Source organism: Anneissia japonica, unplaced genomic scaffold, assembly GCF_011630105.1.
Source record: "Anneissia japonica isolate Jap-2015-1 unplaced genomic scaffold, ASM1163010v1 scaffold4988_len2956909_cov206, whole genome shotgun sequence".
Taxonomy (NCBI): domain Eukaryota; kingdom Metazoa; phylum Echinodermata; class Crinoidea; order Comatulida; family Comatulidae; genus Anneissia; species Anneissia japonica.
This window is the reverse complement of record NW_022696345.1, coordinates 2,304,693-2,316,969: the sequence shown is the minus strand read 5'-3', so window position 1 is coordinate 2,316,969 and position 12,277 is coordinate 2,304,693. Positions and strand designations below refer to the sequence as shown.

The following is a 12,277-nucleotide window of genomic DNA, read 5'->3' as shown; positions in this document are numbered from 1 at the left end:
TTGATAAACTTATATATTTTCTGAAACACATATCGTATTAATTAAATACCATAATTATTGGGAAGATGGTCATTTGGTTTTCGAAAAAAGATGGCTTAAGTTATTTTTGTCATTAATAATAATAGCAACAACAATAATAATATATGAACTCTTAATAAGAGTTGAACCAATCAAAGTTCATAAAATGGCTGACATCATCGTGAATATCAACCAGTTTACGCCTGTACATTACATTGCACATAGGTTTGCATTACAGTGCATGGTAGGTAGCCTTTGCCCAATTATGCTCCCCTCGAGGAAATCGGCCTTCCTTGGGGGTAACCGGGCAAATCCCAGAGCCACCATTACCTAGGCCTCCCCCTAGGCCTTGCCACAAGTAATACATATTCACTCAACCCACACTTCATTTTCCAAATTAAATAGGAGAATAGCAGTCCAACACACAAGTATACACTTGAGCATTAATGCCATTAAAGCTGTTTGTCCAATCAAACAAAATTAAAGAAGGTTGTGGTTTTGTGTAAGCTAATACAGTAATAGTCCTGACAATAAGGAATTGATTTAAGGATTGTAAATAATTATAAACTATAAAAGGTGATGATGACAATGAGGATCATGTTAACAATGGTGATAAAAACCCAAGTTTTTCTCTGTTGTCTTTCAAATTCATGTCTTTTATTAGGATATTCCAAAATACATAAACTGTTGCATTATTTTGTAATGTACTAACTTGTTTCGAAATTTAGATTTGTTTTATCCAATCCTTGTCCAGTGAAATATAAGTGTCCCATAGCAGACAGGTCCAGCCACCGGACATTGAATCCACAAAACACTGTTTACATTTTAACAAATGATTGTCAACAATATTTGAAAGCTCATGATCAATGAACAAAGCACACATTACATTCTTGCTCATAAAAAATGTTTTCCAACAAAAAAAAATAAATCATAAAAATATATACATAATTTTGTATAAGAATACATGTTGTTATATAAATAATAAAAGTTGACAAGTCACTCCTTACATAATTATAAATTTGTAGCAATATAATTCTATAAATTTCAAATCTGTCATAAAAATAGCAAACTTCAATAATTCTCCAGCATATATAAGAATTGTGTAGAAACATCTGGAAAACTAAGTTTTGAAAATTAGCGAGACTGAATTTGGGGTACGGATTCGTGCTGAAAACAATGAACTTACACTGAGATTGCATCATACTATCACTTCAATATTAGCGAATGTAGCTGTTTATTTATAGAGATGATATATTATGAGTCATCACTCACAATAACACCCCTGTATTATACTACCTGTATTAATAAAACATATCTAAGCCCACACTACTCACTTTCTCCCAGTACACTCGCTGCTCCACACTCCTGCCACCCCCACACCCAATACCTTCACTAATCTCCCTTCTCCCTCGGTGTGCTATAGGCACTCTGCGATTACACTGTACTCTCAATATTGTCACTGCTTTGATTTCTGTTCAGTTTATCTGGATTATTGGATGCCATATTGGTAAAATCCCTAAACACATCCTGAAAGGTTTCATCTCCTATAAAAAAAAAAACATACAATAATGAATATGTATAAGAATTAATAAATGTCTAAAAGTGTTTACTAGTGTTTATAACTGTAAAAATATAAATATATTTGGAATAGTTCGGGTATCAAATATTACAATTCATGATCTATTTTTTAGTGATCTCATTAAAACCAATTTGATTGTCACATGTGCTGATAAGTATGCTAATGACATAATCACCACTGCTAAATGGATTATGTTTACATACTTATCTCATAGAGAAAATAGAACTGTTCTATTTTCTCTATGCTTATCTACATAATTTAGATGAGTTATCTTGTGTGTGATAGTGGAAGTACTAAATGGTCCCGTTGAATAAATACATTTTAATTAGCCCAAGGCCCTATCTTTATTTTAATGTATTTACTATGCAATCAGCAAAACCAAATTTATATAGATACAATAAAATTACAATACAAACAGAAATATATAAAACAATAATTGAATACATCAACTATTAGGTGATATTAACTAGAGTTAATAATAATGATACCGTACCTTGATTTCCGTAATCTGATGATTCCTTCATTTCTTTATTGAGTTTTGCAAGACGTAACCTGTCAACATTTAACACAAATCAAAGTATATTTACCACTAATGAAGTGATCACACTAATGTGATCATAACAATTTTATGATCACATCAATTATATAATCACATCATGATTATACTATTAATGACATTTAACGTCATAAAAATGTTAATAATAGATTTGAAATAATTGTATTGTTTTTAATAAATGGAAGTTTGTTTTACAAACTTATTTTCTGGGGCCAGTAGGCAATTCTTTTTTTCTGTTCTATGCTGTCGAGCTCAGTGTGAACGCATGTGGTGTGCTTTAATGTGTGTGTACATTCATTTGTTCAATATGGTAGTTAGAGGTGTTTGATTTTGGTAAAACGCATCACATTCTTCCTCAATCGTTGTTTCTATGTGGTAATCTTCTTTTTTAAAAAAGCTCACCCACCAATCCTTCCCATAGTTGGTTATGTGTCAGGCAGGCGGTTTTTTGGTTGCCAATCTTGCATTATAACACCCTTGCTCCAATTTTGGGGTTATTATACGCAGTGTTACATCTTTTAGTAGCACTGCCCATCCAGGCGCTCTTGTGTGCCCATTATCGCCAAACAATTTCTTTCATCATTACTTTAGAACGTTTTACCGTATGGACACCAAAAATTAATTTTATATAAAATTATTTTGCTATTTTAAAATGTAAACTCCAATTTTTAATTATTTCTTAACTCATTTTTCTCTATTTCAATGTTCTCTTCTTTTTACATTAAAAAAAAAAGTGTGTTCCCTTTTATCCAACCTGCGTGGTGTCACGTCCTTGCCTATGTCCTGTTTTTTTTGTCTCCTTTTTTTTAATATTCTTTTTAGCAATAAAGTGATTAAAAAAAATACCAATGGTGAGATCAAAATAAAAATAGGCTTAATAATCACATTATAACATTAGAACTCTAGAATGAAAACAGTGATGTAGGAAGACAAGTTATGTCATTACTGTAGATATTACAACAGGTAAATACTTGAGGAACATGTATGTCCCCATCAGGATTCAAACCCAGCTTATACCATTCAGATACTCTACCAAATGAGCTATGAGGCTAAGAGGTGTACACCCTTCGATTCTCTCATTAGCACATGTTTATTTTCTCAAGGTATTGCAAAATATGCAATAAATATTAGTAAATCGCATGATAGTAACTTTGGTATGGATAAACACCTTCTTTAATTATCTAATCACCAGTGGAGATGTTTTACCATACCAATGTTACTATCATATTATTACAACATAACTATTCATCTTGCATCACTGCATGTGATAACAATTGTATTGACCAGAGTGGAAACGTTCATTTCCTTCCTTATGTTGTAATGATTCACTATTAAAGCAAAGTAGATTATTTCAGAAGACTTTTCGTAATCCATCTCAAATTACTGACCAAAACTTGTATTAAATAAACTTAAACTTACAGAGTAACAATATCTGCATTTGCTTTATTGATTGATATCGACAAAACATTCTGAAAAAAAAAAAAATGTAATTTATTGTAGAATGTCAAACTAGAAAAAAATATTGTTTTTTTAAAACATTTAGCAAAACATATTTAGTCACCTATATTCCCATGCAACAGCAAATCAAAAGCACCACCAATACACCACCTTCAGGAGAGGTCATATTTTTCAGCAACATTAGTGGAAAAATAATTTCTGATTTTTCATTTCCAATAAAACATTTTAACATTGTCCACAGGGGAAATTTTAGCATTACAATTCGCTGTTTCAGGTTTTGAACAGCGAATTAGTTTCCCGTCAAATATATGTAAATTGGACAATGCAAACATCTACAGTTATTGTAACCGAAACATGTAGCTGGCATGCACTGCAGGTATCAATGCTAGTGTTTTGTTGATGTAATGGTCTTTTGGGAATAGAGGGCAGCAGTGTGACACATGCTCATTCTTGAGAGGCCTACGATATCATGCAAGGACTACTAGCAGTGATCATTCTACATGATACCAACATCAATCATGCTACAAGATACCAAGATTAACCACGCAACAAAATACAAAGAGCAATCTCCCTACACAGCAGCAAAAGTAACCATGTTGCAAGATAACAAAGAGAATCAATGGTACATGCCATCCTTCAGCAACACATACACAATTTCAAAAGCAACAATAATTGTAGCAGGAACACTGCCCTCCTGTTTGGAACCTTGTATTTATAATTCATCAAATTTGCAAGACCTTGTCATTCATCTAATGCACATACAAACCATATGTCATCTACCTTTCTACAGCCAAACCAACTTTGAACCAAGCTTACAGAAAAATCAAACATTAGTGAATTTAGTCATTCATTATTTAAAAAAAAAAAACAAACAAAAATTTAATCTGCTATCAACAATAGAAGCAGGCTGGTGGGCTGGGAACACAACCAAAAGGGAACATTCTAGCAAAATACTCAATAGAAGCAGGCTGGTGGGCTGGAAACACAACCAAAAGGGAACATTCTAGCAGGATACTCAATAGGAGCAGGCAGGTGGGCTGGAAACGCAACCAATTTGGAATATTTTAGCAGGATACTCCTATTGGAGTAGGCAGGTGGGCTGAATATTCCTAAGTGCTAGGACTAAGGATACTGTACATTTATGAAAGCATACTGGGACTACAGGAAAGTCTGGTTTTGTAACCATGAAAATAGGTGAATTGGCATATTATGTACATTGAACCAAATACTAACCTGACCATTTTTGTCCTTAATATCTTGGTCAGCACCACGTTTTAACATCAAGCAAACAAAACTGTTCAAAAGAAAATGGAATCAATCAATCAATATCAATTGAAAACGAATGTATATATTTTTGTTACATAATTAATTAATTATCAAGATTATCTGTGTTTGTAATTCAATTACAAACACAGATAATATATACCTGATGATGACTTAATGTCGTAATAGTGAATCCCAACACGATGGCATGCATTTATATACTTGGATTATGTGTTATACTTTCTTATCTGAGATAATATATGTGTTTGAAAATGAATGTTCAAATGAATTTATTTCGGAAAATCTCAAATTCACAATTATACTGTATCTGTGCATAAATTATAACGTGACAATTTATATAATTTTAGTGTGTGTGTGTGTGCATGATTATCATAGAGAACAACACGCTATTTCAACTGCATGTAGCAAGGACCTTTTGGAATTTTAATACATAAACAAATACAGTACATATAATATATAAATAGGCCTACATTACTGTAAAATATTACTAGTAGTAACAGCATTACCCAGTGTATCCTTTGTCTGTTGCAATGTGTAAAGGTGTTCTACCATTTGCATCTTGTGAATTCACTTTACTACCATTTAATAACAGAAACTCTACGGTGGTAAGGGAACCCTGAAAATAAGGTAAATACAAAATAACTATATGTCAGTGTAATACAGCACATCACGCTAACAAGGAGTCTAGCCGCTTCACAATTTTACGCCTGTCAAACCGGGGGTGCGGAAAAGGGTTGGAGTCTTAGATTTTTGTTTAGAAGTGTTTGACTATAGACATTGGTATGTGGAATTGAAATTTAGCTTGTTTGCTCGCCTCTTTTCCCTTTATTTTATTTTTTCTCTATTTTTACTGGGGGTGGGGGGATTAGCCCATGTTGCCATCATCCTGGATCTGGCTCTGCTTATTATTATTCACCCACCATATATACTTTTAACAATTTAAGAAAAATTGCACCATAAGTTCTTGTCCAATAAGTAACGGAAGAAGTTATAAAATATAACTTATTAAAAATATAAAATGGTAGGTATTCTGAATAGGTTTCACATGTGTACAGTATAAGGGACAATACAAATTGCTAACAAAAGCTATATACTTGAAAGATTGATTAAGATAACAAACGTAACTAACCCCAGCCACTGCTTCATGTAATGGCGTAGTCCTTGCATCGCTAGGGATGCTGGGATTGATGTTACCTCCTTGCGCTAGAGCCTCTAATGCCATCGATACGTTGCCCAATCCTGAAGCCTGTTGATTCATTGATGAACTTAAAAATTTAACTTAGTTGGGTTATAGATATAAGTGGCAAAACCAGCCAATATAGTCACTCCTTGTAGAAATTGGTTTTTATTTATTAATACAGGGTTAAACAGTAAAATAAAAGATATAAAATAGTGAAAGAATCTTTTAAATCCAACATTTAGTTGTGAAGTTACAGGGGTTTAAACATACAGCTGTTTAAGTAACAGTATTTAAGATATCAGCCTTCAAAGTTTAAAATTTTGAGGAACTATCAGACAAAGACCATCACCAAATCATTAAAAAATGTTGTTTTAACATCAAAAATTGGGAAAATAACAACATAGCATGATGTATAGATATATAAGGGCTAGTTTAGTGCAATAAAATGGATTTATACAATTTTGACATTTCAACATGTTTTGGCCATTATCTCCAAAACATGATTTGCGAGGAGTGACTGGTTTGGCTTGTCTTTACCACAAAAAGCTTGTTAGTAAATCGAAAATATTTGTCACATAAAGATTGTTAATGTGGATAGCGTATAAAAATCTTTACTAACATTTAAGTAGCACATACTTAGTAAATGATTACAAGCATGTAGAGTGATAACTTCATATTGAGTAACATACCTTTATTAAGCGAGCATTGGCATCTAGGCTCTTCCAACCTTTGACCTTATCAGGAGGGGGCTCATCTAAAATTTCTGCATCTGAGTTATCACTATCATTGTCTTCTGCAACCAAAAACAAACCTGGCTGTTTAAGCATTGCTATGACAACAGGTACCAAGAATGCGTTTGTAATCATGGCACCATTTTAGTAAAGTTAAGTGTGGTGAAAATTCACAATCATATTAGAGTAAATACCTAATAAAAAAAACCCGGGCCAATGTTCCTCGGTTTGGTTTTTAGGGTGGGTAACTAACAGATTTCTGAGTTGTGTTAACACCTTACATGAATAATTGTTGCATATTATACTCAAAACATATGGTACGCACTTTTTACACATGTATTGTTAAAGAAAAAATAATTTGTAAAGCAAAATGTTGATTTTACGGTCATTTGTAGGCTTATAATTCAGTATTTTAGCATTCCATAATAGTAAACTATTGCAATAATTTTTTAAAGATCAACATTTAAGATGGGTTGCTATCAGAACATGGGTTGCCAACAGAATACTGGGTTTCTATTAAAAGGTTTGCAAAATATATTTCCCAAATTAAGCAATGTTTCCCCTAATACTATTTTCTTCAGAATCTCAATGATAAACCTCAGTGTCATCTAACAATGATTTTTTTTCTTTCTAGCATTCAGTCTTCCAATGACAAACTTCATATTTAAAGGCTTTCATCAATTTGTTCTTGAGTCGATTTCTTTCTGTTTTATTTGTCGTTAAGTGTCTCTTTAGTTATTATGAAATGGATGTTTTATAAAACATATTTATGTTACAGCACGACATATGGATAATTGTATATTTAAGCTCCTTTTACAAAAACTGTCTGCTGTAAATCATCTTTGTCAGATTTTATGTCCTTTGGAATTCTTTATCTATTTCTATGCAAGATTGTGTTTTTTTTTTTGTCAAATTCAAAAACAGCTCTTAAAACACATAATTTTGAAAACTTCTCTGTGGTTTTTCTCCATTTTTCTTTCTATCTTGTATTTGATAGATTGATATTTTTACGTTTTTTATATAATTATATGATATTTCTATATTTTTGTACTAAACATTTTTGATAAAAATTGAAAAAATGTATGTAAGGATAATAATTCATTATTTGAAAAAATATATTAAATCAATTCAAATAAATATTCCAAACTTACCACCAAAAGCGGAAGGAGGAATCCCAACAGCTGCTAGTGTTTCTGCACTCAATCCGCTACATAATGACCCACCTGAGAAAATAAATACATTATTTTGTAAAATTCTTAGACCAGAGTATGTTTATATTTGTTTGGCATGTATTTAGTATTTGTGAGAGCAGCTTCAGTCGGCTGGTTGCAGATATCAAGGTATATCAAGGTATTTTCATTCAAATAAAACTTTTTCATTGCAAAAAAGTACATTAAACAGGAAATCATTCTAAATATTCATTCAAATTGCTATTGTGATTATTATTTATTACGATTATTATTATATTCATTTATTACAATATAAGTATAACAACTATTACAAATAAATACACAAGTGAGATTATTAAAACATTCAAAGTTCTTAAAAAAGTAAAGATTTAAAAGATTTAAAAAAGACATTTAAAACCAAGTTTAAGGGTGAATTGAAAAAATCCTCTTAGATTTCTTCTTATAATATGGCCCATGTGCATGTTAAAGAACAGAGTACAAAGGTTAGGGATTCTCTCCTGGTGTATTGCCAAGTTCAACACTAGGCCCCACAATTGGGTTGTTATTGCTGTTCACACCAAAAATACTTATATCTTATTAAAATATTTCAAAATTATTTCAATATATTAGAATAGCATATCTATCTTTAACATGATTTTAGGTACCAGAGAAATATTTTCCTTTCACACTTATATAAAATAAATGTTTCCAATAATTTACAATAGTACCTGAGCTTCTTTGCGATAACCTTCGCCTCTTGAGTGTTCCACTTGTCGGGCTTCCTGGTTCTTGGGAAACAAACTTCCTATTGACGTATTTGTCTCTGATCCAGGACAATCGAACAGATCTGCAAATCAGCATACGAATATGTATAATAATAACAACAACAACAACAACAACAACAACAAGAACAACAATAATATAAATTATGAATGTTACCCAAAATATTTATTACTTTTGGATGCATACTTTAATGTTTGTGTTGATATAGAATGTCAGTATAACGTATGTAAATAGAGGAAGTCAGAAGATGGAAAGATCTAGGAGTTCTAAAAACATGGGATACAAGGCATTTTAATAACTATTACTATGTAAATAAATCTATCTAATGTTATTGAAAATGTACAAAGAGGGAATAATTTGCATATCACTCAAACCGGGAAGTGAGATTCCTATCTAAAATGATGGAGATGGGTGTAATCTGCATGTTGAAGAGGTGATTTGCCTCTGACTCAAAAGCCATAAAAATATTTATGGAAGTAGTAGATATAACAAAATAAAAATAAATAGTAAAACAGAGATGCTCACTGCAAACAGCCTGGTTTGGCTCTGGTCATTGTTACATCAGCATTCGCTTCATAGATGCTGTTGGTAATAATATTGCCTAACTGATCCATAACCTAAAGAAAACAGTTGTTTTTATTTATTATTAAACATTTACTGGCATAATGTACACTACATAAAATAAGACATTTCTACAATTTAAGTAGTGCATTCACACATACTGTAGTTTCATTCCTGACTCTAAACCCTTTCTAGACTATCAAATATTATTTGACAAAAACATGTGATATGCCTAAATATGGTCATGATGACATCACATCTTGACCATATTTAAACATATCATGACTTTATATGGCATACAAGAGTTTTTGTCAAAGAAAATTGAATATCTGGACAAAGATTCAGATTCTTGAGACGTAGTTTATTGCTTCACAGTTCCTTAATCACACTGTCCCCGGTATTCTTAAAACGAACTTTAGCTGTAGTTCAAGCAAAACCTTCAAAATTATGTCATTTCGAACTTCGACTGAATCATGCGAACCTTGACTAAAATGATACCTCTGCAGGCCAAATTTTTAACGATCAAGCTAAATCGCTGACTTATACTTATAAATATTTACCCCACTAAAAACATGCTTTTTGTAACTCACGATAAAGTGAAACCAATAAAAATTAATGTATACGTAGGTCTGATATATTTTCGGTATGTTAAACAAAGGAGATATCAAGTTCAGCTTCCAAAAGGCTAAATTAACATGTTTTGCTAGCCACATGCGATAGTTCCTGACCTCGCGTTGCGGTCACATAGCTTCAACATAACAACAAAGATGGAGCCGCCCTTGCTCGGGCTCAACTATTATAGTTCTCCAAAAAAAAGCAAATTTCAAGTGATGTTAACGACTAATATAGTTATTATTATAGAAAATTAATTAAGTGAATGATTATCTATTACGAATTATGAGGAAATATGTTTTTGAAAGACAGACGGCAGTTAAATATTCATCAGCGTTGCCGGATCTCTAAAATTTTGTCTGCTATTAAAATCAGCTCTTTTCATTGGTTAGTTTGATAGTTGTTGCTTGTTAGCCTTCTTCAGCTGAACTATAACTAGGACTTGATTTAGTTGTAGTTAGAACTTCCACTATGTTATTTGTGAATACAAATTGAAGTTGGAACTAAAACTAAATGAAGTTCTAGTTCGAAGTACGACTAAAGTTCATTTTAAGAATACGGGCGATATTATCACATCAACGCTTCGTTCCATCCGGTAATTTTGGCAAGTGTACTTACTATTGTATTGGATGAAAAAATTTAAACAAAAAGTATATAATAAAAAGGTAATTTCACATTTGACAAGAAGCAATACAAATCAACATAGTGTCAATTGCTACAAAACAACCAGGTTGCAGTTGTAGTAATTCTTAGATAGGCCTACATGATACAAATGTAATACCACAATATTTTGTGAAGAACCTCTTGCACTGACAATAAGATAAGCATGTTGATCGAGGCAGCACACATGCGGTTTCATTACCTTTAGAGTTTCTGGTTCCCAAGCGTCCAGAGTAAGTGAACGCACTTTAGAAATATGAACACCAAGACTTCGATGGACTCCAGAACATTCTATGCACAAGGTCACACCAAGGTTTATACTAGCCCAGGTAGGATCTACAAAAAACAACCATTATGTACTGAGAATAGGACTTTCTATGTTAATAAATATTAAAATGAGCAATCAGTATGTTATTACCACAGGTGTCAAAATCACTCTGGGTACATATTTTCATCATGGATTTCCAAATTTGGAACCAATCAGATTTGCCCAACTCAAATTATCATTGTAATATAAATGAAGTATCCACAAACAAAACACTACTAAAAACACTATGAAAAACACTGCCAAAAACAATAGCCTTTACTAGGAAGCTGCTTTTGTGTTAAGTATCTATGTTCTGTTGTAGTTGTTATCATGGTAATGGTCTTCGTTATGTTATCACTTATGCACCTCACCCACTATGAGTGCTTAAGATTCATATTTTACATCAATTATTATGGGGAATATTTGTCTTCCATTTTTATGCTAGGTTTGTGTTTATTAATACGTGTGTATTTATTAGCTAAAGTGTTTGTTTAAATTGTGGTTAAGAGTTTATCTTGTAATTTTTGTTGGTCAAAGTGTTGTTTACCTTTGTTTCTACAATCACAGCATATTTCATTGCCAGGTATTCCCTGAATCGTACTCCTAAAACTATAAAAAAAAAAAAAAAACATAAAAAAACATAAACAATGCTATGGGTTATTAGTAGCGCTAATTATTCTTGTAATGAAGTTCCATATTGCATTGCATACATGGGTACCTGGTAACATTATGCAAAATCCAATGTGCACTGCCTGGATACAGAGCACAGAAGCACTATTATCAATAAGGATCCAAGGGGTATCAAAATTAAGCCCTTTTCAAGTTTTCGAATGTGGCATATTAGTATATAATCTTCAGCCGACTATCAAGATTTACTAAGTCCATTGTTTTGATATCAAATGCAATTCAGGCTGCGACTAAATCAATACTCACATGGAAATTAAATTGTATTTCTCCTTGAAAACTTGGTTATTTATAAATGATAATCTTAAGTGACATACCTTACATTTCTTGAAGTGCTTGGTAAAATGGAATCATCTTCTGTGGAGTTGGCAGTATTGCTAATATAAGTCTGTGAATAATAATAATAATAATAATAATAATAATAATAATAACAATAATAATAGGTAAGGTGTGAAAGGTGATATTATTACCTTATGTATCCAATCACTACAGGTTGACCCATGTGAACTTACGCTAGCAAATCTGACACATATTGTACACTGTACACACATTCATAGATTCATGCAAGTATTTCAACCTCTAAATGCCTGATGCATATATCCACACACATGTAGCACCACCTCCCAAAAAAGCAACACATACATACACAGGTTCACACTTGTATCCCCCCACCCCACCCTTCTGTATACTTGATG

General features: G+C 32.2%; 1 protein-coding gene across 1 annotated transcript in view; it reads right to left on the bottom strand.

Annotated features, from left to right (window-relative positions):
• Positions 1-643: 643 nt before the first annotated feature.
• The window catches only part of LOC117101859 (arf-GAP with coiled-coil, ANK repeat and PH domain-containing protein 2-like), a 33,495-nt gene continuing 21,861 nt past the window's right edge, over positions 644-12,277 (bottom strand). The window contains exons 15-27 of the mRNA XM_033241973.1: positions 11,900-11,970; positions 11,446-11,507; positions 10,794-10,927; positions 9,284-9,375; positions 8,704-8,822; positions 7,958-8,029; positions 6,765-6,868; positions 6,025-6,141; positions 5,402-5,511; positions 4,845-4,905; positions 3,573-3,622; positions 2,091-2,149; positions 644-1,562 (exon numbers count right to left, since the gene is read on the bottom strand). Of these exons, the coding sequence (XP_033097864.1) occupies positions 1,453-1,562; positions 2,091-2,149; positions 3,573-3,622; positions 4,845-4,905; positions 5,402-5,511; positions 6,025-6,141; positions 6,765-6,868; positions 7,958-8,029; positions 8,704-8,822; positions 9,284-9,375; positions 10,794-10,927; positions 11,446-11,507; positions 11,900-11,970 (1,161 nt within the window). The 3' untranslated portion in view covers positions 644-1,452. The remainder of the gene's footprint in view (positions 1,563-2,090; positions 2,150-3,572; positions 3,623-4,844; positions 4,906-5,401; positions 5,512-6,024; positions 6,142-6,764; positions 6,869-7,957; positions 8,030-8,703; positions 8,823-9,283; positions 9,376-10,793; positions 10,928-11,445; positions 11,508-11,899; positions 11,971-12,277) is intronic.